The sequence below is a fragment of the Podarcis melisellensis genome, assembly GCF_964234715.1.
Source record: "Podarcis melisellensis genome assembly, chromosome: 11".
Classification (NCBI taxonomy): domain Eukaryota; kingdom Metazoa; phylum Chordata; class Lepidosauria; order Squamata; family Lacertidae; genus Podarcis; species Podarcis melisellensis.
The window spans coordinates 18445697-18472542 of record NC_138543.1 but is presented as its reverse complement, the minus strand read 5'-3'; the positions used below and the strand labels follow the sequence as shown (position 1 = coordinate 18472542).

General features: G+C 40.8%; 2 protein-coding genes across 4 annotated transcripts in view; both read left to right on the top strand.

The window, feature by feature from the left end:
- TNFAIP8 (TNF alpha induced protein 8) overlaps positions 1–23739 on the top strand; it is a 42741-nt gene extending 19002 nt beyond the window's left edge. For 2 of the 3 annotated variants that reach the window (XM_081930811.1, XM_081930812.1), the window contains exon 2: positions 20696–23739. In XM_081930811.1, the coding sequence (XP_081786937.1) occupies positions 20696–21261 (566 nt within the window). In that variant the 3' untranslated portion in view covers positions 21262–23739. Of the gene's footprint in view, positions 1–2177; positions 2290–20695 lie in introns of those variants that run through there. The other variant, XM_081930810.1, reaches the window with a different exon arrangement.
- The window catches only part of LOC309379943 (craniofacial development protein 2-like), a gene marked incomplete at its 3' end in the record, with an annotated part of 444433 nt that continues 423068 nt past the window's right edge, over positions 5482–26846 (top strand). The window contains exon 1 of the mRNA XM_081929469.1: positions 5482–5931. The remainder of the gene's footprint in view (positions 5932–26846) is intronic.

The following is a 26846-nucleotide window of genomic DNA, read 5'->3' as shown; positions in this document are numbered from 1 at the left end:
CCTCAGAATTACTCCTCCTCATAGAAATAAACATTAAATTAACAAGTTACCTTTTTGTGTGTGTGTGTTCTTCACTCCCCTTCAAAACAGTGACCAGCGTACATGCCCCCTTTCAATGCAGTGACCAGCGTACCTGTCCCTTACAATGTAGCGGGCGGGCGGGAAGGTGACGTCGGGACGGTGCGTGACTAACGCAGGCACCGCCCCCATGCGACGTCACAGCCAGTACAGCACCCGCCACAGTGGGGAGTGTCGGGGCGCACAATGCGCCTCCTCCCCTTGCTAGTATCCGCCCCAGAGCCGCAGCAAAGGTGTAAAAGAGCCACATGCAGCTCCGGAGCCGCGGGTTGCAGACCCCTGACCTAGGACATACTTCAGTAGAAGCAATTTCAAAACAAAAGCATAAAACTTTTAAACAACTTAAGAATAGGCTAATTACAGAGCTATGTCACTATCAGTAAAGCTGATAGTTCATACAACAGTAAAGGTTCAATATTCAAAGTTGTAATTTTATGTTGTGAACCACCTTGAGACCTGCAGATGAGGGGCAGTATACAAATTTAATAAGTAATAGTAGTAGTAATAGAGATGCCTCCCTAAATGATGGTTAAGGAAACCGAATTATGATTCTGTATCATGTCTGAACTGATGAACCTTTGCTTGCAATTGGACACCATAGTTTGAAGTGGGGTTGGAAACTATGGTTCACACTCAATTTGAGCCAGTTGAAACAGGGCTCCAAGCACCTTGAGAACCATGAACATACCTGCCTGTCCAGAGTACTTGACCCACCTGTGTTGGCTCCACACTTGCATGTGGGGACATAATATGTGAATGCTGTTCACATACATACACTAAACCCTTCCAGTTGATTTCCTAAATGAAATCTGGTATATGCATAGGCATAATATCATACACATGCTCAACCATGCACATAGTGAGACTCGAGTGGTGCTTGCATGCTGTCTGGGTGAGGTGGGCAGGCAAGCTTGTTCTCCCCTCTCTATCCAGTAGATGAGGCAGGTGTGTATCATCTAAACCAGCCCCAATATTTGGTATACAGTGGTACCTCGGGTTACATACACTTCAGGTTACATACGCTTCAGGTTACAGACTCCGCTAACCCAGAAATATTACCTTGGGTTAAGAACTTTGCTTCAGGATGAGAACAGAAATCGTGCAGCGGCAGCGCAGCGGCAGCAGGAGGCCCCATTAGCTAAAGTGGTGCTTCAGGTTAAGAACAGTTTCAGGTTAAGAACAGACCTCCAGAACGAATTAAGTTCTTAACCCGAGGTACCACTGTAATTGCTCCGAAACCACAGTTGAGGACATTCTTTCCATATACTTCTGGCCCTTTCAATTTAGGAAAGCTGAAGGGCAGAATGTCAAAGGTACTGCAAGTCATGGTTTTCCTTGTACATTTGGAAGCACAAACGATGATGATGATGATGATGATGATGATGATGATGATGATGATGAATATACCGCCCTATACCCAGAGGTCTCTCAAGCCATGGTTTGGGTTTTAAACTCTGCTTACAACAAACAGTGGTTTAGCATCAGATCTATCTGATCTGAGACATTAAAGGGGTGAACAGATAATGGGGGCGGGGGCAAAAATATTTCACCAAAATTGCTCCTGTTATGGATGGATAAAAAGCCACAGTCTGAATTTTAAAACAAAGCTGGAAGAAACAATGCTTATGTAAATTTTTGTTTTTTAAAATACACCTTTTCCTTCCTTGAGTCTTTCCCACCCACCCCCACCCTATAAAGCAATTCATACTCAAATATCAAGTTAATTCTTAATAGCTCAAAACACTGTTTTAGACAATTACAGTTGGAGGTTGTAGGCCCATGCTGCTTGTCAGCCTCTTAATGAGATATTAAAAACTTAGTGGCTTTTCTGTTGTTTTGTCTTAACTGCCTTTCATGTGCATGTGTGCACTCACACTGCTTAGCAAGCTCTAACGAGTAGAAGTCCACCATTTGAAAGGCTAAAATAGAATAAAATATATAAACTGTAATTCCTTGCAAATGAAATGGGTGTCTGCAAAGGTGCTCCTTTTCAGACAGTTGCTCAGAATGCCATTCCGAAAGAGGCGGAAACTTTTAGAGCAGCTGAGCTGTGATTCGTTGGTTTCACAGAACTTTTCCTCTCTTAATCCCAGCCCCCCTTTTTTTCTTTTGAGAAGTTGACTTTGCTGCTTCTCAGACACGCACGTCATCCGCAATCTCCAGAGATTTAGTGTGATACCATGAGCGCTGAGGCAGATGAATCTAAAGAAGGTATGACTTTAGTGTTTTCTAAGATTTGGGTTTTTGTTTTTGAAAAAGTTCGCGTCTCCTTCAGAGCTGCTTCTGGCAGCAATATGAGATGATGAATAGAGATTTGTGCTCTCAGTAGCACTGAGCTCTTCCTAGGGGAGGGGAGAAAGCAAAAGGCATCTAAAGACTGCTGTTCAGATTTCACTGAAAATGCAGAAACACGAGCCTTGATGCCAATGGCGTTTTGTTTGTGCAATGATAACTATATACAATACACAGTATTATTACTGCTCAAAGGGCTGAGTGCTATGTATTCACACAAGCAACAATGGCTTAAGTTGAAAGGGGAAGATACTTTTTTTTAAGTAGATGCAGTGTTCCTTTTGCAAAAGGAAGTTGTGTAATACAGAGAACTGAAAGATCGTTATTTTTAGGAAGGAGGTTTCTTGGCGTTAACAACTTCTTTTTCCAGTGCGGGTATATACTCTTGATGTATGTATGCTTTTAAGTAGCACTAGGTCTGAAACAAAGCTTGTCAATGTGGAAAACTATTTCATTTACTTTTATGATACGGAAGAGCATGTGGAGAGCTGGAAATACCCCAATTATCTGTGTAAACATAGAGGAGGGGGTATCTGGTGGAGGAAGGGAAGAAATGGCTTTCTGAAATGTTAATACAAAAACCATTTCAATCAGAGGTTTGGAGAAGGGGTGGGAATGGGGTAAGAACAATGCCTTAAAAATGTGGGCACACTTTTAAAAACTGGAATTTCCTGACTTGTTAAGAAGCCAGATAAACTTGCCTTAAATAAAGGGCTGGTATAAGCTAGTTAGAACACCAGTTTGTAGTAAATCAGGAAACTTTTCAAAACACTGGAATGCTCCTCTATTCTCCCCATGGCTTATCTGATACCCCCACCTTGCCAATGTTTTCAACATAGCTCTTATCCTTCCAGTTGGAGTTGAAGGAGTGTGTATTTCTTAGCACAGAAAAAACACAGCCTACTAAATGAAATCCACAAACTGCAGCATAGCTAATTAACAAATACATTGATGCTAAAAACATTTTAATACCCATCCCTTTCCTTTCCTCATCAGCCAAGAGGATAAATGTGAATCCATTTCCATTGAACAATTGTAAAACTGTACTAAATCTTTCTTCTCTGGCAACTCCTCAGTGTAGTGTTCTCCTGGCGGCACGTTCATTCCAACCCTCCTGTGTGGGAGATGAGTAAGCAGCATGCATGCTATGACATGACACAAGGATTGCAGGAAAACCTTTTGAAAGTGGCCTTCGTTTCACATGAACATTCAGTTGATTTAAGATAAAACATCCAAATTGCCCCTGCTATCTTTGCTACAGGGTGATTGTTCTTCTGCTGACATCTTGAGATGTCCCTGTGTGCTTCTTTTTTCTACAAAACTTCTGAGTTTCACTTGGAGCAAGGTGAAACTTCTCTCAAGGGGGGTAATTAAGGAAAACAAAGTAGAACACATGTTGGCATTTGTAAAAGTTGAATACAGTATATTGTGTCTCAGTTTACAAACCTGTTTCAGTGTGTTGGGGGCACCTCTAGGGTACATTGGGTGGGGGGCTACAGGGAGAGGGGAGAATAGCAGGAAATTAGGTAAAGGGACCCCTGACCGTTAGGTCGAGTTGTGACCGACTCTGGGGTTGCGGTGCTCATCTCGCTTTATTGGCCGAGGGAGCCGGCGTACAGCTTCCAGGTCATGTGGCCAGCATGACTAAGCTGCTTCTGGCGAACCAGAGCAGCGCACGGAAACGCAGTTTACCTTCCCGCCAGTTTACCTATTTATCTACTTGCCCTTTGATGTGCTTTCGAACTGCTAGGTTGGCAGGAGCAGGGACCGAGCAACGGGAGCTCACCCCGTCGTGGGGATTCGAACCGCCAACCTTCTGATCAGCAAGTCCTAGGCTCTGTGATTTAGACCACAGCGCCACCCGCGTCCCATAGCAGGAAATTACCTAACCCTGAATTCTGTTGATGGATTTCTTCTGTCCACCCAAAATTTAGGTTGCAATATTTCAGTTTTAAGCGGGATTGATGGCTGTTGTAGTTAGAGCTTACAAGGTGAGACATAGAATGGAGAAAAAGGAAAATAATGATGAAACCAAACAATGTATTTGTTATAAAGAGGTGTATCCAGAGTTCCACTCAGGTGTTTAAATTAAAGACCACAAACTTTTGCTAACTGTGTTGATGTATGCCATTACAAAAAAAGCATTGTAAACTTTAGGGCCTGATAACTTACCTGTTCTTCTGTGGATGCTGAGATCACAAATGAGCTCCTCTTTCCAGTGCTATGCCTCAGTTGCAATGCAATCCTGTGCATTATTGCTCAGAAATAACTGTTCCCAATGGGGAGCTGCTTCTAGGTAAGAGTGCAGAGGACTCCGGCCTTGAACAGCGTTAAAAGGAACAGTAGCATATTGGTAGTCACACTCTCCTAAAAAGACTTATCAGGCCTGTTTGTTTTCCATCTTTTGCTGGCCATCTATGCTTTTTCTTTTCAGACAGGTCTTTGGACAGTGTTGATGCTATTCCTGACTCTGATTACTGTGTGTGTGGCTTTTTATTTAAGCTGAATTTGTGTGTGTGTCTGTGTCTGTCTGTCTGTCTGTCTGTCTGTCTGTGTGTGTGTCTTATAAGCTGTTTCAGAAGGGCTGCAAGGGGAGAGATAAAAAATATAAAATAATGTCTTGGGTTAGGAAATTTGAGTTAGGAAAAAAGGGCTCTTAATTTTTGTTTTGGCAGAGGTCTTGTTAATGTTGTTCATTTCATTCTTCCATGGCTTTGCAGCATTTGTGTGTTTCTTTCGTTGTTTTCTGTATTTTGCAAATGAAGATTGCTCACATACTGGCTTTTTAATATCCCATAACAAATGATGCTGATAAGGAGCAATTACACTGGAACATTATAATTGATTTCTAAACCTCAATGGATCAATAGAATTCTGCTTTTTGCTACATTCTGTATTAAATTTTGTATTAAATTTTCAACCACAAACTATTATTAGAGGTATTTGTACTGGACTGATGTTCAGCACAACTAATTTTAAGCTAAATATCTGTAACATCATGTTTCCTTAAATACTTGGGGGGGGGGGTGAGTTAATGTGAAAATTGCCATCCTGGTTAGAATAATTCCTTTCTTAGTTGTGCTGGAACACATGCTGTATTTTTCTTCCCATAGGACGCTCTGTCCCATAGGACGCACCTAATTTTTTGGGGGGGAAATAAAGGAATTCCCCCCTTTATTTTCCCCCCCCCAAACCAGGTCGGGGAACAGCGGGATGGCGGCGCTGCGCCTACCCGCTGTCCCCCGAGCTTGTGGGGCTGGCCGGTGTTTGCCCGGCGCGCGGGGCGCTCTGCTTCAGGGCACCCCGTGCGCCGGGCGGCAGGCTGCTATCCGCAGCCTAGGGAGCCCTGCGGGAACTCCCGCGGGCTCCCCAGGCTTCCTGATAGCTTCCTGAAGCCTGGAGAGTGAGAGGGGTGGGTGCGCACCGACCCGTCTCGCTCTCCAAGCTTCAGCGAAAGCCTGTATTCGCCCCATAGGACGCACACAGATTTCCCCTTCATTTTTGGAGGGGAAAAAGTGCGTCCTATAGGGCGAAAAATACGGTATTTTCCCCAATTTAGTAGTAATGCTTCTTCTTGCACAACTTAGTCGTGTTGCAGTATAGTGTGGGCAGGGTTAAAGTTAGAGGAGGTTTAGAGTTAAGTCAGACAGATGTCTCAGCTACTTCCTTGATTTTGGGATAGATGGGGTGGGAAAGGTTGGAGGACATTCTTTGCTAAATGGTGTATCCCACGTTAAAAAGAGGCATTTTGACACTTATTTTTTGGGTTTGAATCTGTTAGGTGTGCAGCCTCACCTCTGTGCTTTTATACTTCTGGGTAAGATAGAAAACTGTATTCGAACTAACAGGACATAGTTAATTAGAACTTACTAATGCTTCAAAACAAAAAAAAATCCTTCCAGTAGCACCTTAAAGACCAACTAAGTCAGTTCTTGGTATGAGCTTTCGTGTGCATGCACACTTCTTCAGATTCATCTGAAGAAGTGTGCATCTGAAGAAGATGCACTTATCTGAAGAAGTGTGCATGCACACGAAAGCTCATACCAAGAACTGACTTAGTTGGTCTTTAAGGTGCTACTGGAAGGAATATTTTTGGTTTTGACTATGGCAGACCAACATGGCTACCTATCTGTAACTGTTACTAATGCTTCGTTATTTGTATGATCAATAAAGTCACGGCAGAATAATTGTGGTGGTGCTGGTGGTTCATATTAAAACTGCTTACCATCTTCAGGCAGTGGTTGTTGTTGCAGCTTGGCATGGGACCACGAGGAGAGCTGGGGGTGAGAATCAACTGCAAGGCCAGCTGATGTCAGCAATGGTCTTGATGGCTGTGGGGAGCTGGCAAATGAACCAGTTGGCACCCTGGTGGGGGCACAGTGCCCCAGTGGCAGACCTGGCAGTCCCAGTCTTCTGTTTGGTCCACCACCGGCCACAAAAGCTGGCTGTGCTGGGTGTGGGGCATTGTCAGTGAAGTTAACTCTCTTTATTCAGAGAAACACAACAGCTCAGGCCTAGTGAGGGCAGCAACTCTTTCCAGTAGATCCTGCCCCAATGAGGCAGTTATGAGAACTGAAGGTACCCGCTGGTGCCTGCTGCACTCCTCTGCATCCAGCCAGTCCATGACACAGAGTTTATCAATATAGCAGTTGTTATGGCTTAAATATTTAATAAATCTTTCACAATGTCTGTAGTTTAGAAAGAGGAAATGGATCCAAAATTAGTATGCATTTACTTTAAGTTATTTGATTATTCTGCGATAGTCTGACCATTTACTTTTCTGCAAATGACTGAACTGAGGTGGCAAACATTATAAGGTCGGAATCTGACCTGTGGTTGTTTTTTTAGTGTTAAATAAGAGAAGCCAATCAATACCTCAATGGGTCTTGAACCAATTTGCACACATACTACATCATAACGCAGCATGAATGATAGTCTAGACATATTGAATGATGTGGACATTTCATGTAACTATTACATTAAGCATCCACATTATCTGTTGTTGTTGTTTAGTCCTGTCCGACTCTTCGTGATCCTATGGACCAGAGCACGCTAGGCACTCCTGTTTTCCACTGCCTCCCACAGTTTGGTCAAACTCATGCTGGTAGCTTTGAGAACACTGTCCAACCATCTTGTCCTCTGTCGTCCCCTTCTCCTTGTGCCCTCAATCTTTCCCAACATCAGGGTCTTTTCCAGGGAGTCCAGTCTTCTCATGAGGTGGCCAAAGTATTGGAGTCTCAGCTTCAGGATCTGTCTTTCCAGTGAGCACTCAGGGCTGATTTCCTTAAGAATGGATAAGTTTGATCTTCTTGCAATCCATGGGACTCTCAAGAGTCTCCTCCAGCACCATAATTCAAAAGCATCAATTCTTCGGCAATCAGCCTTCTTCTGCATGTATTTAGAAGTGAGCCCTTCTTGTAAGCTTCCCATAGATATCTGACTGGGCATTCTGAGAAATAGGATGTTGAACTAAATCAGATCCAACCTCCAGCAGGACACTTGCTACATCCTTATTTGCATTGATTTGAATGGTTACTTGATTTCAGTAATAATTTATGTTCACAACCTTCAAGTTACCTGCTCATGTCCTTCTTTCAGATTTGCTTAATTCTGTTAAAATGTCAACCTGCAGACACATTTTTTGTTTCCACATAAAGCTAACGTTCTTTATCATAATTTTCCAAAGTTTCATTACTTGGCAACAGCTTTTCAGAATTACATTTTACATGTTTTTTGTTTTGTTTTTATGCTGCAAACTGCCCTGAGAGCTACGGATGAAGGCTGGCATGCAACTTCACACACACACACACACACACACACGATGACTCAGAATTTCTCTAATTTTCTTCTAGTGTTCAAATACCTTCTCCAAGAAAATAGAGACTAGGTTAATGGCACTTGATTTTATTCATAGTTTTATTTTATCATTTGGTGAACTGACAAAAAATTTTTATGTTAGGAACAAAATCAGGTGAGCTTGGGACAATGAAACATATGCTGAATGAGTATGTTATTTTTGCCACAAAAGCCTGACCTCAGCATCTCCCTATGTTTTTTTCTTAAAATAATTATTAAGGTTTATAAAGAAAAATACAAAGATTATTGTCAAACATATTTTCTTTATCCAAACTGAAACATTAAAGGCAAAAAAGAGGGAGAGGAGAAGGAGAAGGAAGGAAGGAAAATGAAGAAATAGAGAAAAAGGAATAGAAAAAGATTTAAGAGAGAGAGAAAGAGAAATTAACAAGCTAAAGAACTTCAGAAGTTCTTTAGAATTTGATCTCCCTTTGGATCAGCTGATATGAAGGGAGAGCACTGGGTTCCTGCTTCGTGTAGCATTTCAAAGGCTCCTGACAACCAACCGGTTGCTGGTTGCTTTCAGAGCTGGACAAAGCAGCTTTGGTCAAGCCCCACCCTTACCTGTATGGCATCAGGTGTCATGGGGGTGGCCATGGCTTACACATGGTGGACTCATGCACCAAATGGGGAAGTCTGGTGGGCCAAGATCGGCCCATGAGCCAAAGGAGGATCCCTGATCTAGAGATACAGAAGTTCACCTTGGGAGCTGAAGGTCTCTCACCTTGCCTCAGGGGAACAGTACAGCCTGTGAAAGGTCGAAGGCAGTCTTGAACACAAAATGAATTTTAACACAACATAAAAGAACACCACAAACACAGGGAACAATGTCCCTATGGGAAATGTGATTATGTGGTTAAGGCTTGCCATGTTCCACAAGGAGGGATTGGGAAGGAGCATGTGGTTAAGCAAATTACATGTGCACTGGCCATTTGAGTGGCTGAGGCTCACCTCTCTCTTAGAATCACTACCATTAAAAGTAGAAAAACATTTCTAAGTGGTTAGCAATGTACTTCCCATACCTTAGCCAGTCTTAGCATGAAGCTAGCCACATTCACAGCTTTATAATTTCTGGGTTGTGTAGTTGTGTGAACAACAAGAAAATGAAAGAGGGAAGTGTTCTTAAAGTTTATTGTAGTTTAAAGGTCCAAGACATTTCGCTATTCTTTTCCTTCTTCAGGGGCACTTCTTTTCATTGGATCACTGCAAATATACAAACATACTATTGATGCACACACACAAACACAAAATTGAGACTTCCTCCTTCAAGCATGTGGATTCAAGCATGTGAACAGTAACATCTACACAGCAACAATAGAGACATGGCTTCATTTTTTCATGGGCTGGTAAATGTTAAACACTTTGTTTGCGAGGTACACTAAAAGCTAGTACAAATATACCTAGATCAACTATCAAAAATGTTTGATAAGGTTTGCTGATTTGACCAAATATAAGGGTGTTGGTTTTTTTAACAGCAAATACTATCTTCGCAATGTTGCACATAATAAATGCATTTGCACCTAACTTTGCTAACTCCCTCCAAGTGAGTAAATATACTTTCAAAAACTCCCCTTGAATTAGTTTTGGAAATTTGCATATCTTTGACTTAAAAATAGAATTTGTAAAATAAATCTCAATGCTACAACTGTGACTTTAAATATTCCAAATGTTTTGTTAGTGCATATATCCATTCAAAGTAGTACAGGATACAAAGGTAAATGATAAATAAATTAATCAGTGTATGGGAGTAGATACCATGACTAGGTAAAACAGTGACATATCAAAATGTCCATAATGAGTTTTTATGGTCATTAATTTTATTATTTTTTTAAAAAAATGCTTGGATTCAATCCTTCTGCTATCTCTTGAGCTCCCTGAAAATATGCTTTGAATACTGGGGAATCCACAGGCCAAAGCTTCCCTACCACAGTTAATACTTTCACATCCTTCCAATGAGGTGACACTGAACCTGTTGTTCACTTGAACTGAACAGACATTTGAAGGATTGGGTGCTTGGAATATAATCTAGATCATGGTTAGGCAAACTAAGGCCCAGGAGCCGAATTAGGCCCAATCGCCTTCTAAATCTGGCCCGTAGACGGTCCAGGAATCAGCATGTTTTTACATGAGTAGAATGTGTGCTTTTATTTATAATGCATCTCTGGGTTATTTGTGGGGCAGAGGAATTTGTTCATTCCCCCCCCCCAAAAAAATAGGTCTGGCCCCCCCACAAGGTCTGAGGGACAGTGGACTGGCCCCCTGCTGAAAAAGTTTGCTGGCCCCTGATCTAGATCATGGAACAGTGTCAGATCTGGACACCTGGACCATGAAACCCCTGCTCTGCTTTTACACACCTCAAAAGGAAATGAAGAATCAACCTGATGTACATCAGAAAATGTTTTCTCATCCTTGGAAGTAAATTTTTCATTTCAGGCAGTCCCACAGTATCTCCAGGGGTTTCTCCTCCCTCCTTACCTTATTTTTCTCTCTCTTTGCTTCCTCCTAAAGGTATTGCTTGTTTCAGCAGGAAGTGGAACATCACTTTGGGGTAAAGAGATGAATAACTTAAAAATGTGAAGCTGCTGTACAGCTCATTGGTTTCCTGAACAGTAAAATAGTGCAACAGAAGCAATGACTCACAATTGGCCTTACACTGATCAGGAAAAGAATGTGGCACTTTTCCAGTGGACTCAGTCAAAATGCAAACTGTAAACTACTTTGAGAGGTCAGCATAAATTTTTTGATGCCTTTTTGGAGAGGTTTAGCCTTTGTTTTTTGATAGCTGTGGCTTTTCCAGAAGCTTTTTCTGTGCAAGATGCTTGAGGTCACAAGCTTGTTTGCAGCAGTTTTAGATGAGAATCAATAAAGCTGCATGTCATGACTTTATCTCCGAGCTCATGAGAGGGGGGTGATGCTGTGGCAGGAATGGAATTGCACACAGGATAACTTCAAGAGAAACTCTGCAATAAACTATTATACCAGCTGCCTATGCTTTGAACCTGAAGAAAAAGCCTCCCTGCTTCATAACATTATACTCGCAACTTACGGACATTTAACTTGTGTGCATTCAGCTTTATGTGCTTGGCAAACAATTTAAAAAAATAAAATAAAAAGGAAGAGGGCATCTGGGGAAAATACTTTGGCAATCCCACCCACCTTGCACTCAACGTGTTTTGACTATATGCAATTTTGGCTTTATGCACTATCCCCAGAACATAACCCCTTCATCAATTGTGGGTCTGCTGTACTTTAAAAACACAACCCTCTTTACAGCAGTTTCATTGCAACATCCATGTGAGGGAAATGAAGGTTGAGCCCAGAGTTCATGCTGTCACTCGTGCTTTTTATACCACTCCCCACATACTCCTGAAGGAGAGAAACCACAAACGGGGTTTCTGGAGAATTGGACGCCAGCATGGGCACCCAGATCATATGTTACTTCCCCAAACACAACTGCTGCATTATGTATGATTCAAGATAAGAAGCCATAAGGTAGATGAATACCATGAAGCCGTGGATTAGTTCTGACTCCACAGTACATGCCCACTGTGCTATGTTTTAAATGCCAAATTTTGAATGGATTGTGTTATGGTTTGGTGAAGTGAATGCCCCTTTATGTTCTTACGTTGAAAATGGTGTTTTCAGTCACTAGATTTGTCTATAGGTTATAAAATGTAAGTGCTTGTATTGTTCATTGTGTACATGCCAGAAGGACAATCTATTGTTCTCAGACCACCACCAGAGTGCAGTGAGGATTTCTTTAATTCAGAGTTGTTGTTTAGTCATTTAGTCGTGTCCGACTCTTCGTGACCCCATGGACCAGAGCATGCCAAGCACTCCTGTCTTCCACTGCCTCCCACAGTTTGGTCAAACTCATGCTGGTAGCTTCGAGAACACTATCCAACCATCTCGTCCTCTGTCATCACCTTCTCCTTGTGCCCTCCATCTTTCCCAACATCAGGGTCTTTCCCAGGGAGTCTTCTCTTCTCATGAGGTGGCCAAAGTACTGGAGCCTCAGCTTCACGATCTGTCCTTCCAGTGAGCACTCAGGGCTGATTTCCTTAAGAATGGATACGTTTGATCTTCTTGCAGTCCATGGGACTCTCAAGAGTCTCCTCCAGCACCCTAATTCAAAAGCATCAATTCTTCGGCGATCAGCCTTCTTTATGGTTCAGCTAATTCTAAAGATAATTCTTTCATATATTTGCGTCTGATGTGACTGGATCATTCAATCAATCCAGGTGCAGAGATGTAGCAGAGTTGCCTATCTTCAGAAGAGGCTGCCCATTGAGTCTCACAGTGTATTACTGCTCTGAGCTAGTTGCCTTCCAGTCAAGAGACAGGGAGCAGCCAGCAGGAAGGGCCGCTGCTGTACACCTGGCCTCCTGGTAGCAGCATTGCTGCTACTCTTTACTGAATGGGCTGAGATTCCTGGTTGGGTCTGTGAGGGCTCATTGGCAGGAGTACCAGGTTGGCTCTACTGGTGCATCCGTGCAGTTCCAATCTCCACTGCCACCTTGCCTCTGTCCCTCTCAGCAAGCAGCAGAGACACCACTACTGGGAGGCCAGGTGCTTAGTGCCACCCCTCTCTGCTGACCACTCTGGCAGGAAGCTTATCCAGAGCCAGTGTGGTGCAGTGGTTAAAGTGTCTGAATAGTATCAGGGAGATCAGATCTGTATTAAGCTGTGAAGCTCACTGAGTGACCTTGGGCAATTCACTATTTCTCAGCCTGAACTACCCTACAAGGTTGTTGTGAAAATACAATTAGGAGGCATGAACACTATATGCTGCCTTGAGCTCCCTTGAGAAGAGGCATGTGCCTTGGTTATCTGAAATTTGAAAAACATTTTCATTACCCAGCTACAGTAGAGCTGGTAATATCAGTTTTTTAACCTCTGCTTTAGTAATTTGAAATTACTACTACTCACATTGCATGACTTTCCCCTGCTCATTTTGATGCTGGTTCTCCCAGCAGAATGGCAGTGCTTATCATTCTGCAAGTTTAAGAATTTAATGTTGCCTGATGTACCAACTAATAACTGTAGCACAGCAGTATTTATGCAGATGCACTTATTGTTACAGAAAGGCAAAGAGGAAGGAAATGTGTTAACATTCTGTTACGTTCCCTCATATAGATAGAAAGAACTGTGAATCAGCATTCTGTATTTGCATACACCATATTTCTTGGCTTAGAATCTATGAATACCTAGGCTAAAGCACTTAAGAATCACTGCCTTATGTTTTAGTTGTAAGAGAAGGTAGAAAGGCATTGCACATCAATGAGAAAAGAGCAGTTCTTGATTATGTTAATCCAGTGCTAGCTACGTTAATAGTTGTGTGTTTTAAACTAATCACTGGCATCTATCTCACAGGAATAGTCTCACTAACAATACTCTGTGCACTTTCCTGTTAAGTAGATCCATGTCATTCAGAGTATTGAGAAGAGTTACAGGCCACCTTGTTCTGAAGGTTGCTCCCATGCTGCGGTTGTCCACGTTATAATTCTTGTATTGCAGAAATGAGTGAGTGTTATGGTTTTAAGGGGAAATAGGATTTTATCTAAAACAGTTCTTCAAGGCAAAATCAGTAAATATTTCAGCAGAATATGCAGTTCAGTCACAATAATAAAAATGGTGATTGTGATATACTCCACATAATGTCGCTTAAGCCTTCTCTAACCACAGCTTTGGACAGCTAAGTATATGCTTTAGCTGTATGATTAAAATAAAATGTGTGTTTCTGGGTTATATTGTTGGTCCATCCATCTAAGCCCTATTTAGATGTTCTGATACCTCATATTAGTGGGCTAGTTCCCCTCTCCCTCATAAAAATAAAATGTTGTACCATCCACAAATTGGAGCATTAATTTCTGAAGTATGGAATCTTTTCTAAATGTATAGGCTCCTTGTCCTGTTTAGGACCCAGCTCTGCTTTGCATTGCAGACATTTGCCTCTAACTTGGAGTGGTGAGAACAGTGACAGAGAGCTGAGCTAGCAACTTGTTGCCACTCTTCTTCATGAGATTCTAATTGAATAGGATAACTGGAACACTCAAATAGGGCTATAGCCCTACAAACTTTAGACAAAATCTCCAAGAAGTTAAACAAGGGTTAGTTATACAAATGGGACCTATAACACATTTTGCAGCGTGGGATGTTTAAAGTGCCCACTGGCCAGTTGTGTCCTTTCCCAGGATACTCTATTCCATTTTTGTCATCCTGGTTTTTGGTCCCCACCCCGCAACAGTCAGCCATCATCCCACACCAACTGAGGATGCTCAGTACTCATTTGGCTAGTTTGTTGTTCATTTCACCCTCTTCTGACTACATAAAGATTAATACTTGGAAGATGAGATCAGTATTACTGTATAGCATGGCACTGTCAGAGTAATATGTGAATCTGTGTCGTCCTGCTTCTGTCCGATTGCACCTTTACCCACATCCTGTAGCAAATTTCCTCCACAGCCTCTTATGGTTTTCAAATGGAGCAATAAAGAGGCTTGAGTATATCTGCTAGAAAAGAAGTGTGGTTAGATCTCCTCAGGTTCTGTTTTGTCCCCCTCTTGGAAAAAGATAATATTTCTAATATTCTCACTTGGCTTGGAAACCATATATATCCTGTAGCAATGACTTTAGAAGTACTTCGGAAACTGTAACTTGAGTGCAAAAGGATGCAAGTCTCACTCAAAGACTTTGTGCTGATAACTATGTGGAATTAATTTTTTGGGGGGTGGGGGACACCTATGGCCCTTTAGATATTGTTGGAGTCTGATTCTCGTCAGCCCCAGCCAGCATGGCCTAGTAGTCAGTTGTGCTGGGAGTTGCCCAACAACAGCTGGAAGGCCACAAATTTCCCATGCCTGGTGTAGGACAGTTTACTAAAACTTCTTAACAACCATTTGCTTCATTACTAGCAGTGAGGTTGATACCTAGACTTTAGGATTTTCCTGGGTCAATGGGCCTAGGCTGCTTCTTTATTGTCTTGAGGATACAGTGTGATGGGGCATTCCCCCGTTACAAGGTGTCATAACCTGTAAGGACCCTGGCAGAAAAATTCTGTGCAATTTTCAGGTAAAATAATCCTCCTGGGCAACTGCAGTCTCGCCATCTGACCTGATAAAAGCAGCTTGGCCTACTCATCTTCCTTTAAAAAAAAGGTTTGAGACATGCAAATCAGCAGTTGAAGGTTTTTAAGGCATGGAACGAAACATTTCCACCTGCTAACTGCTGTAGACCTGGCTAGTGGTTAAAGGGCAGCTATAGGAACTGTTTCTAAGGTTGTCAGCTCAAATTGGGAATAAGCTGTATCACTGAAGCTGCTATCTCATTATGGTACTATCAGTCTTCTAACAGCAGAATCTACCATGTGATAGTGTGAGGTCAGTGTCTGCCACTTTGTTGTTGTTTTTTTGACATGATACAGAATTGAAATGGTTTGAGTGCAGAAGCAGACTGTTTGATAAACAGGTATTATGATAAACAGGTATTATGAGTGATGGCCCTGCTAGCCAGCCAAATTCTGCTATTAAGCAAAATTTCCTCATTCTCTTTGAGATAAAAAAATGGTAAAATGCTTGGAGCATGAATGTACAATAATCCATTCATTGTTTTAGTCATAGTCACCAGTCATAATAGAAAGGCAACTCTGAATGTATGCATTTTGAATATAGTGGTCTCAGTGAGTCACCTTTGGTACTATGGTCCTGAAAATTCTCTGAACAGAGGTTTCAGTAGTCTATGGCCAGGCTTCAGTAGAGCAAAAAACATAAAAACAACAAAAAAACCACTGCAGTTTCCAGCGTATATGTTACATCTTGTCAAATTAGTTTGTAAAAATGCCAAAGCAAATAGTGGAAAGAAAGCGTCAGGGTGAGAGTAGTTTGACTGCTGAAAATGTGTTGTGCAGGGCCAGAGTTAAAAAATGCCATCTTCCATTATGAAGTGAAAGTTAACCATTGGGGTTCTTTTATATTTTGTTTCCAGGTCACTAGCTCACAATTATAAATATGCCCAAAGTGTTCTTTTACATCCCTGAGAGCAAAACATGTCCTTAACACTGAAGGTTATCAGGTGTTTGACAGCAGCATCCAAATGTCAGGATGTGGAATTAGACGTGGTTAAAAAAAGAAGAAAAAGTCTGAACTCAAGTTAAAAGAAGTGGCCTGTGTCTGTTTAGCATCACTCTGGTCCTGTAGTTGGCGGGGGGTGGGGTGAGGAGAGGAAATATCTGGCTAATCTTTGTGTCTCTTCTGGCTGTTAATGACATCCTTCTCTCCAGTGTGTTTATCCAGTTCACTTCTGCCTCCCCCCACCCATTGCTCTGTATATGTTCGCACCTCCACCGCCTACTGTTCTCTTTGTGTCTGGCCTAATAGTCCTTTCATCTCTAGTTGTTTCCTTCCCTTTTATTTCCCATATCCATCTTCTTCCTCATTTTGATCTGAAAAGCTCAGGGCCACAATACCTCAAGGACCACCTCTTCCCATATGAACCTACCCAGACCCTGAGATCATCCTCTGAGGCCTTCTTCATGTGCTCCTCCTTGAGAGATCAGGAGGGTGGCAACACAAGAATGCAGGCTCCCTGTCTGTGGAATGCTCTCCCCAGGGAAGTGCGTCTGGTGCCTTCACTATGCACCTTTAGGCACCAGGCAAAACATTCCTTTTTAATCAGGCCTTTGCCTGACTTGATCTACATCCTATACCCTTTTTAAAATGCTGGCTCTTTTTTGGGGGGAGGTTATTGGGTTGTTGTTGTTTTGATTTTTATGTATTTGATATTTTATGTGAACTGCCCTGAGACCCTCAGGTATAGGGCAGTACAGAAATTAAATCCATCCATGCATCCATCCTTTTGCACCTCTGTCTTGTATCTGTCCAAATGCATTATCATGTTCCTCATTTACCCCATTATCCCGGACTACTTATTTTTCTTTTCCATGTTTTTCTACCCCTCATTTCCTTGACTTTGTTCAACTGAAGCTTAACCCAGATAAGGCCGAGGAAGTGTTAAATTGGTACCGGATAGATGGGATTAATCTGCCTTGGATGGGATTATGATCCCTCTGTACGTAGCTTGGGAAAACGTCTGGCTCCACTGCTATCATGTGAGGTTCAAGTGGTTTCAGTGGGACTGAGTGTCTTCTGTTAGCTTTGACTGGTGCCCCAGTTGGACAGGGATAGCCTAGCTTCCATTGCTAAGGCTCTGGTAACCTCTAGGTTGGATTACTGCATTGTATGCGGGGCTTTAAAGATGGTTCAGCTTGTGCAGAATTCAGCAGCCGGATTGTTGACCAAGGCAAGACGGTCCAAAGATATAACACCAATTATGGTATGACTGCACTGGCTACAAATTATGTTTCTTGCCTCAATTTAAAGTGCAAATTTTGACCTGAAATACCTTAAGTTGCTAAGGACCCCAGTATCTCAAGGACTGCCTCTTCCCATGTGAATGAACCCAGATCCTTAAATTGTCGTCTGAGGTGTTTTCTTTGTGTCCCTTCCTCAGAAGGATGGCCACATGAGAACAGACCTTTTCAGTGTTGGCTCCCCACTTGTGGAATGCTCTCCCTGGTGCCATCTTTATTTCTTAGGCGCCAGGCAAAAGCTTTCCTTTTTACTTAATTTGAAGGGTTTCATACATTTGTTGCCTTTTTTAGTGTGATGGGATATGTATGACCTGTCATCTGCATAGATGTGCTTTTTAGGCATTCACTGGTTGTGTGTGTGTTATAACTGGTTTTAATGTTTATACTATTTTTGTAAGCTGCTTTGCATCACTTTTATGAGGAAAAGCAACTAAAAAATTAATGATAACGTCCCTGTGACTCTTGTGCAAAGAAAAACAGAGTGCTGGTAAATAAATATTAATACATACCGGTTTTAAAACTGTCAACTGCCATTGGCATGCAAAATCTAGGCTTGATGGATAGAAAGTTGGAATGTTAGCATAGAGGTTGTGCTGAGGCAAAGCCTGCAGCAACAAATCCACAAATACCATAGCCAACTGTCACCCTGTCCACCCACATTCATTTGGTTTAAAATCTTTGGTCAAGCAGTAAGCTGTGTTTGTCTGCAGCTGTCCCATACATACAGGGATCAAACTGGCTACCTTAGTATTTTCAGCACCATGTTCTATCTAACCAATGGAGCTATCCAGGCAACATTATTAGTTATAGTGTGGCATGCTGCTGCCTTTTTTGTACTCTATGCAGTTTTGTTGTTTTAAGCAAGTGATACAATCTTCTATTCACACAACTTTCATTTCAAACCTGACTCCAGTTTGCAGGCTTGTTGCTGTGGGAAATGTGTCTGCAAAAGCCCTGCAGATTGCTGACCAATAGCATACATGGGAGAGCGTAGATTTGGTTTCCTAGGCTAGTTATAAAGTGGAATGTCAGTCATTTTAGAGCAACTTTTAAAGGATCTGGTGATAGAAAAATGAAATAAAGTAACTGCAGTCACAGGAAAGCGTGTGTGTGTGTGTGTGTATGTGTGAGAGAGAGAGAGAGAGAGAGTGAGTGAATGTGTGTGTTAGGAAAAGAAATTTGCTGTCACTTAATATGAGAAAATTGAGTTTTGATTCTTACAATTGAGACTACAAGTGAGCCATTAAGTGCACTATTTATTTCTTAAATCGACTGACTCTCCCTCCATCACATGGTTAAAACACAAGTTTGTCCATCATGTGATCCCAGTTGCTTCTCTTAAAATAGATCACAATAGTTCATCTGGCATCTGAGTAGCTTCATCTGTGAAAATTGGGCTATTAAAAGACATGTTTAAATGATCTGAGTGTTAAAATAAACTGTTTAGACTGTGTCTAATAGCAGAATCTTTGTCATGAGCGCTAGTAGGATATATTGGACACATTCCAAGTTCCAGGATTTGATCTGTAGGAGTCTTCCAGATGTACATATTTTGCTCTTGGAGTAAGACTTTATTCAAAGTTCATTAGCTATTCTCTCAACAAATATTGTCTAGGAGTAGACATGTGTAAAGCTTTGTGCTAATCCATATGCATGTGATTAGCTGGATTTTAAAAAACAACAACAAATAAAGTAGTATTCCACTTAGTTGTTGCAAGATCTAAACTGTCTTTTGGAGGGCCAGATCATATTTCTTTAGTATATTCCTCAGAATTGCTCTTTCTTCCAGTGGAGTAGTGTGTCTGAATTAGCCCACTTGTGTATCTTTCCAAGATAAGGATGGCTCTCATTATGGACTTTAGTTTTGTCTCTGCAGATATTGTGCCCACAGCTGCAGTGTTGGGAAACGTGGGCTAAAGCTTTTGTGGATTTAGGAAAACCAATTGAGGGAGCATAATAGAAGTTTATAAAATAATGCTGTGATGTGATGAAATGAAAGAATCCCCCCCCCAAAAAAAAATCCTGAATTGTTTGGCACTAGATTCAGGACAGACAAGGTGTTTCTTTATACAGTGCAGCTTTTTGTGGTGTTGCACATGTGTCTATGGTGGGGTATGTCAGCACAGGCATGGAAATCTGACACTTAAGACAAAGAACCACAACCCTATATTCCACTCAAAACAAACAAATTGTTCATACCAACCAAAGTGTACATTTAGTGTTCAAATATGTACATTCAAGGCACAATCCAAGATCCCATTAACTACCTTTTTTGCTTTTTGGAGCAACAGGGCCACTGCTACATCCGCAGCCCTGCTGCTCATAGTGGTAGAAGTGGAGAGGGCAGGATGATAGAGCCTAATGGTGGCAGCGCTATGCCCACACCAGCTCCATGCTGGAGCACCAGCCAGCCAGATGCCATCATGTAACAGCAGTGAGACCGGCTCAGGATATACTCAATCCAGGATTGGCTCAGCCTTCCACAGCCCTCAGAATATCCCATTGCAGGATTTTCTAATGGCTCCCACCAGCATGTTTGGTAGGCAGAAGGGAGAGTCTAGCTTCTGGCACAGATAAGCCTCCACTCAATCAGTCCCCCAGCCCAATTTAAGGGAAGCTTTCATTGCTCAGCCTCTTCTCATCTCATGATAAACTGCTTTGCCCAGTAGCTACCACCCTTGCTTCTTGAAAATTCTGGGTATTTTGCCTAGAAATAAATGATCTTTCTCTGTGTTCTTCAGGTGTACTCCATCCTTTTTTGGGGGGGATTTTTTTTTAAGGGTCTGTAATTAGCTACTCATATTGGTTTCAGGATTCCTTTAGGAGATTATATTTCAAGTAAGCAATATAGCGTACCATTCACTGAAATAGTAATACCAACATCAGTACTTAAATATAAAATATATACCCTCCTAAGTAGTATAAAGGTTTTAGTTCTTTTAATTGTTACACAAGGAAATTAATCAGCATTTTAATACAGGAAATATATGTAGTGGGAAACTTTAGTTATTTCCCCCTCACACAGTGCTTTAAAATGCTTTCACATTCAATGGATTGCATCAGATGGTCTGAAGGTACTAACATCTACTCCTTTTCTTCCAGTGGCATCAGATGTCTTCAATTCCAAAGGTTTGGCCATCCAGGCCCAGAAGAAAATCCTTGGCAAAATGGCATCTAAATCCATAGCAAATGCTTTGATAGATGACACTAGCAGTGATGTGCTGGATGAACTTTACAGAGTGACCAGGCAATACACACAAAGCAAAAAGGAAGCGGAGAAGATCATTAAAAATCTCATTAAGACTGTAATCAAGTTAGCAATCCTCTACCGGAATAACCAGTTTAATGAAGAAGAGATCATCCTTATGGAGAAATTCAAGAAGAAAGTTCACCAGTTGGCCAAAACTGTGGTGAGCTTCCATCAAGTGGATTATACCTTTGACAGAAAGTTTTTGTCAAAACTCTTGAATGAATGCAGAGACCTGCTTCATGAAATCATTCAGCGTCACCTAACTGCGAAATCTCATGGACGAGTCAACCACGTGTTTGATCACTTCTCAGATTGTGAATTTTTGGCTGCCTTGTACAATCCATTTGGATCTTACAAGTCTCACCTTCAGAGACTCTGTGATGGTGTCAACAAAATGTTAGATGAAGGGAATATATAAGTTACTGCATCGGTGGTGTATATTCATAGGCTGAGGACTACTGATGGTCTGGATTCAATGAAGGAGGGCTAGAAAAACTGTGTGTGGTAATGGCAAAATTGAATACCAAAACAAATGCTAAATATTTAGAAATTTCTTCATCAAATTGACCCATTTATTTGGAGTCATCTATTGCTATTCTTTCTTTTTGCAGTACTTTGCTTTAAAACGTGGAGCAATAAAGCCATGAAACGGGATTACTCGTGAAACAGAGCTTTTGTAAAATAGACAGGAAAAGTGTACAGCAAGATAATCAGAATCAAAATGCATATTTCTACATGTAGAAGAGTATTTATAATCCTACAAAGGATCAATATTTTTTTATATACACAAATGACTATGGCACATATATGATAACTGGAGTTAGATTTAATAGAACCTATGCTACTTAATCTAGATCCATATATGCTATACATAAATGCTTAGGTCACATGGTCTTAGTTATACTGTTAAAATAGTTCTGCTTCGTAGGGCTGGTTCTCATATGAGACAGTAAGAGACCACACAATTGCCTTTGAAATGTGCAGGGCTGCCGCCAGATGCATCTGGAAATACTTCATTGGCATAAACTGACATCTGTACATGGCAGTCCCTGTTCCCATAACGATAGTAGTAGTTCATCAAGCTGTTGTCCTGTGGTTATTGCATCTGCATATGCTTCACATGTATTGGCATGGTTTCACATAACATACTTCCATAGAAGACCAGTACATCCCACCTCTAAACCTTGTGGCATGTACTCTCGAGGGAATTCACAAAGGCTGTTTCCATATGACCCTACCCTTAATCATATCATTTAAGGCTTTGGATTGTTAATCTATAGTACCATAATTTTCTGTGCTTTATCAGCTGAATGGTCTGGATTTGATTGATGTATTGCTATTCTTAGTTGGCTACAGTAATAAAGTGTGGCCAGGAAAACTATACATTAGTAGTGTGTGGTTAAATGAAGCACCCATATACATTTTGCCATTCTGCTAACAATACCCTCACACAAATCAAAAATTAGCTTAATCCAAATTTACTGTCATCGCTAAGGGGCTTGCTTTTAAATAGAAATTGTCCTAAATACTCCAATCCCACAGTGGGTACGTAGAGTTCAGTCTGCAAATGCCTTTTCTCATTTCTGTAGAAGAATGTAGTTCCAGATCAAGTTCCTCAATAAAATGAGGCACCCTGCATGCACAAGTCAATATTTTGTGAATGTGAGCACATGAGAATCTATAGCGTGGGGTGACAAAATACAGTAACTATTTTATATATATATATATAAATGGGTGGTATTGTGAATCTGCAAACCATAAGTACCAGCACCAAATTCTGAATGATATTGTGTACATTGCCTCTGAAACAAAAGTCACTGTGTAGAACCTAGAATAAATGTATAGCAAATATGGTGAAATGCATCTTATATCTGCAGCAGCTTGTATAATATTTCTTTAAAAAACAATATTGAGGTGAAAATAGGACTATCCAAAGGAATTTGCTGAAAATGTAATGTTTTTTGTATGTCACACAAGTCTTTGCTGATTGCCAAGTTTTAAAAAGAATTGTTACTAAAAGAATATATTCATTATAAATGCTGTGCCTGATTTTCTATGGCATAACGAATCAAAAAATGGATATGCACTACTTAATTAAATCCAAGCCATGTTTTGTTCCTTCTTGACAAGTCTCTAATAATTTTTGTACATGCCATTTCTATTATGGGTAGTTGCTTTCCCTAAGGTTTTGCAAAATATATGTTTTATTGCTGCGGGAAGAAACTTGATTTCCCTTAAGTTTTACCACTCATTAGCAGAGTTTGAGATCATTCTATTAAGACTTATTTAGCTGCCCTTAGCACCACTACATTTAGATTGAGATGAGTATAATTCAAAGCATGGAGAATGCCAAAGAAAATATATACAGTGGTACTTCTGGATGCGAACGGGATCCGTTCCAGAGCCCCATTTGCATCCTGAAGCGAACGCAACACATGTCTGCGTGTGCGCGGCTCACAATTTGCCGCTTCCGCGCATGTGTGTGACGTCATTTTGAGCGTCTGCGCATGCGGAGAAACCCAGAAGTAACACGTTCCATTACTTCTGGGTCGCCGCGGAGCACAACCCAAAAATGCTCAACCTGAAGCGTATTCAACCCAAGGTATGACTGTACTAGAAATCTGAGTGCTATCAAACCCTGGATAATGTATAATACTTCTGTTATATAGGTGGCACATAATATTCTAAGGCTGCAATCCTGTACATACCTTAACTGGGGGTGGCCCATTTAACTCAGTGGGACTTATTTTTGAGCAAACATGTTTCTGAATGTGTTATAATTGCATTTTAGCTGGCAAAATGTCATATTGGAATATCAGAAGTGGTACAGAGTGGCTATACAAAGCATCATCTAGTGGAAAAAGAAATCTATGGAATAAATTACTGAACATTTCTACATTTGTCTACCTGTTGCTCTTGATTCTTTATTTATGTACACCAACTATTTCTAAGGCTGTTTTCTCCCCTTCTTGCAAGAAGATACCGTAATGAATCAGTGTCCTATAACATTCATCACTTTTTAATTTTTTAAAAATACTGTAATCATTACATGATAGGCAAAAGGGGTGTGCACACACAAACAAAGATGGAAGCATAAGTGTTTACTCCCATAGCAGAAAAACTGCCCACAACACTGGCTTTTATCACCCCTCCTTAATAAAAGAAGCAGCCTCAGGAAGTGTATGTTGAACATAGGACAACTAGCTAATAGACATGAATTAACAGCAAACTGTATGGCAGTTGGTACCTCTGTTTCAGCTGATGTGAAATAAATCTCATAGGCCAATAAAATGGTGGCCAAGGCAATCAAAAATGCAAAAAAACGGAGATGACAGTTGCTGCAGAGCTCCTCAAAGAAATAACAAAATAAAACTCATCTGTAAAGTGGCAGGCTGTCTTCAAAAATTGCTGAATTAAAGCATAAAATTAATAATTAAGATGCACTACTATGGTACCATTGGATATGGGGATGAAAAAGTGTTTTAAATATGCACTCATGGAATTTTCTATTAAAACTGGATGGTCAGGGAAATTGTGGGTTCTATAGGAATGTGAGCGTGAAGAACAGGGACAGTATAGGATTCCAGACTGGAGGGTTGGGCTCCTAAACTATCTAACTACCTGCATTAGATAAAGACGGCACTCATCACAGTTTAGCCCCCAAACCAAGGGCAAACTCATTCTCCAGAGACACAAATAAAACACTTGAAAAATTTTCAGTGAAAGGCAAACTGATGAAAACTATCAGGACTAATAGTGAAAATAAATTTGAAAGGAAACCATTGGTAAAGCTTCAACATCTGAGTGATGAAACAGATGCTGAATGGCTCTTAGTTCAACCACAGGAAGGTTCCAAGTGACTAAAATACTGTACACTATTGCTGAGCTTCCAGTGCTGTCTGGTTCACATTGATAGAATGCCTCACTTTGCTACCACCAAAAAGCCACTCACAAATCCTGATACTGCTGAATATAAACCTTTATAGAAATAAAGGTGAGCTAGAGGAAGCAGTGGCTGGGAAATGGAAGACAATACCATCTAAGGAAGTGGCTATCGAGCAAGATGTGGATGTTCCAAGATCAATGCGCCAGTGATATCTGGTTCAGTCTCCACCTATAAAACATTGCTGTTAAAAACCACAGGGGCTATGATATCTTGTCAATGGAAAGAGCATTGCTTGATTTATTATTCTTACCAGGTCATTACATGGATGGCTATCTTGAGCAATAACATAAATAACATAGTATGTAAAATGGAGATGGGAAGAGGGGAAAAAGTGAGGGATAAATAAGGGAAATGTGGAAATGAAAACAGGAAAACAAAACAATTTGGAATAATGTTGAGTTACTGGAAGAGGGGAGGGAAAAGAAATACACCAACACTTGCTAGGCGCAAAACACTACCCTCATGGCAAATTTTAAAATGGAGTATCCCTTATTGCTAAGTGCTATTGACTGGAATAAGCTCAAAATGGAGAAGCCAGTATCATTTTCTGTTAGCGTCAGCAAGAACACAGTAATTTCCCCCCTGTTTCTTCTGTTTGCTTTTTTCATCACTAGTATAGATTTGGTGTTCCCTCACAAGATCTGAATAGAAGCCATGTATTGATTACTGCATTATCTTTTGCCACAGGAAAAAAAAAATTGTCCTTCAAATTCTACATTCAATGTAAGTTATTTCTCCCTGTGTGTCCCTACATGAGCACTTTAATACTTTTATCTTTAGGTCTTCTGAATTTCAATTAAAAACTGAGAATAACAATTGAACTCATTAGAATAAAGAATAATTTTTAGTCATATGTTCAGCAGCCTGATTCCACTTCATTTCACATATGTACTCAACTACTTCCATCAGTTACATATTAAAAGATGAGGCTTTTCTACAGGTCAGACCCAATGGATCCAACTAGTGGAGAACTAAACAGCTGTCAATATTTATCTGAGCAACTGTCAATATTTATCTGGAATTGTCATATTCTGTCTGAATATGGAAACTCCATCTCTGAATAGCAACTACAAATACAGCTCAGTGACTTCATCCAATGTTCTCTCCTCTCACCAATAATTATGGTGGTAGTTTTAACATACTGGATAAATTCTACAGATTAATTCGCTCAATGACCAAATGATCCACATTCGTCCCCCTATGGCTGTAAATTTCTACCATTTTAAGTTAAGCTGCAGTCCTGAGAGTAAGCCCCATTGAATTTGATGGAACTTACATCTGAGTAGACATACATAGAAGCAGATTGCTAAGAGTTCTCTATAATTCAGACTACTGTTTTGTATCTCTAATAGTAGCAAGCCACATACAGAACTTCTTGTAACAATTGTTTGTTACATTATTTGTGGCCAACCTAACTAGTGAAACCAGTACTGTACATTAGCACAATGAGACACTGGTGCCTTGGGCACAACCTAACTAGTGGAATCAGTAGCTTGCCAGACCTTGGTGCCTTAGGCACAACTAGTTCAACAAATGCATGCATTACAAATGCAAAGCTTGGTTCTTGCAAGAAAACAAGGCAGCAGACCTCTCCTATGAAAGTGGAAAGTTAAGTGCTTCTCAAATGTTTACCTTTGCCAATTTGTTCTTTAGAACTTCCCACTGTGTGTTGCACAATATGCAGTTGCTTGCCATCAAATCCAGGAAGCAGCTTTTCAGATACCACTGCTGACAGATGATCAACTGCATGTATCTGAAAAGAGGTTGACTTCACTGCTTTTGAAGCAAAGAAGCAAAGGAAATAACATGTTTATAGTTAATCTATAGGGACACTACTGAATTAGTGATACACCACAGTTGCTACAGACACTACTTCCAGTGCAGGCATTTCAGAAAATATATTGCAAACTGGGGGAACATAAAAATAGCTGTTAAAACAAAGGGAGGAACTTTCCCTCCTTATGCAAGGTATTTCAGACAGGAAATTGAATTTAGGATAAGTACAGTTCCTTCATCAAGATACACTTTTCAGTTTGTTATCAATAGTGGTAACTTGT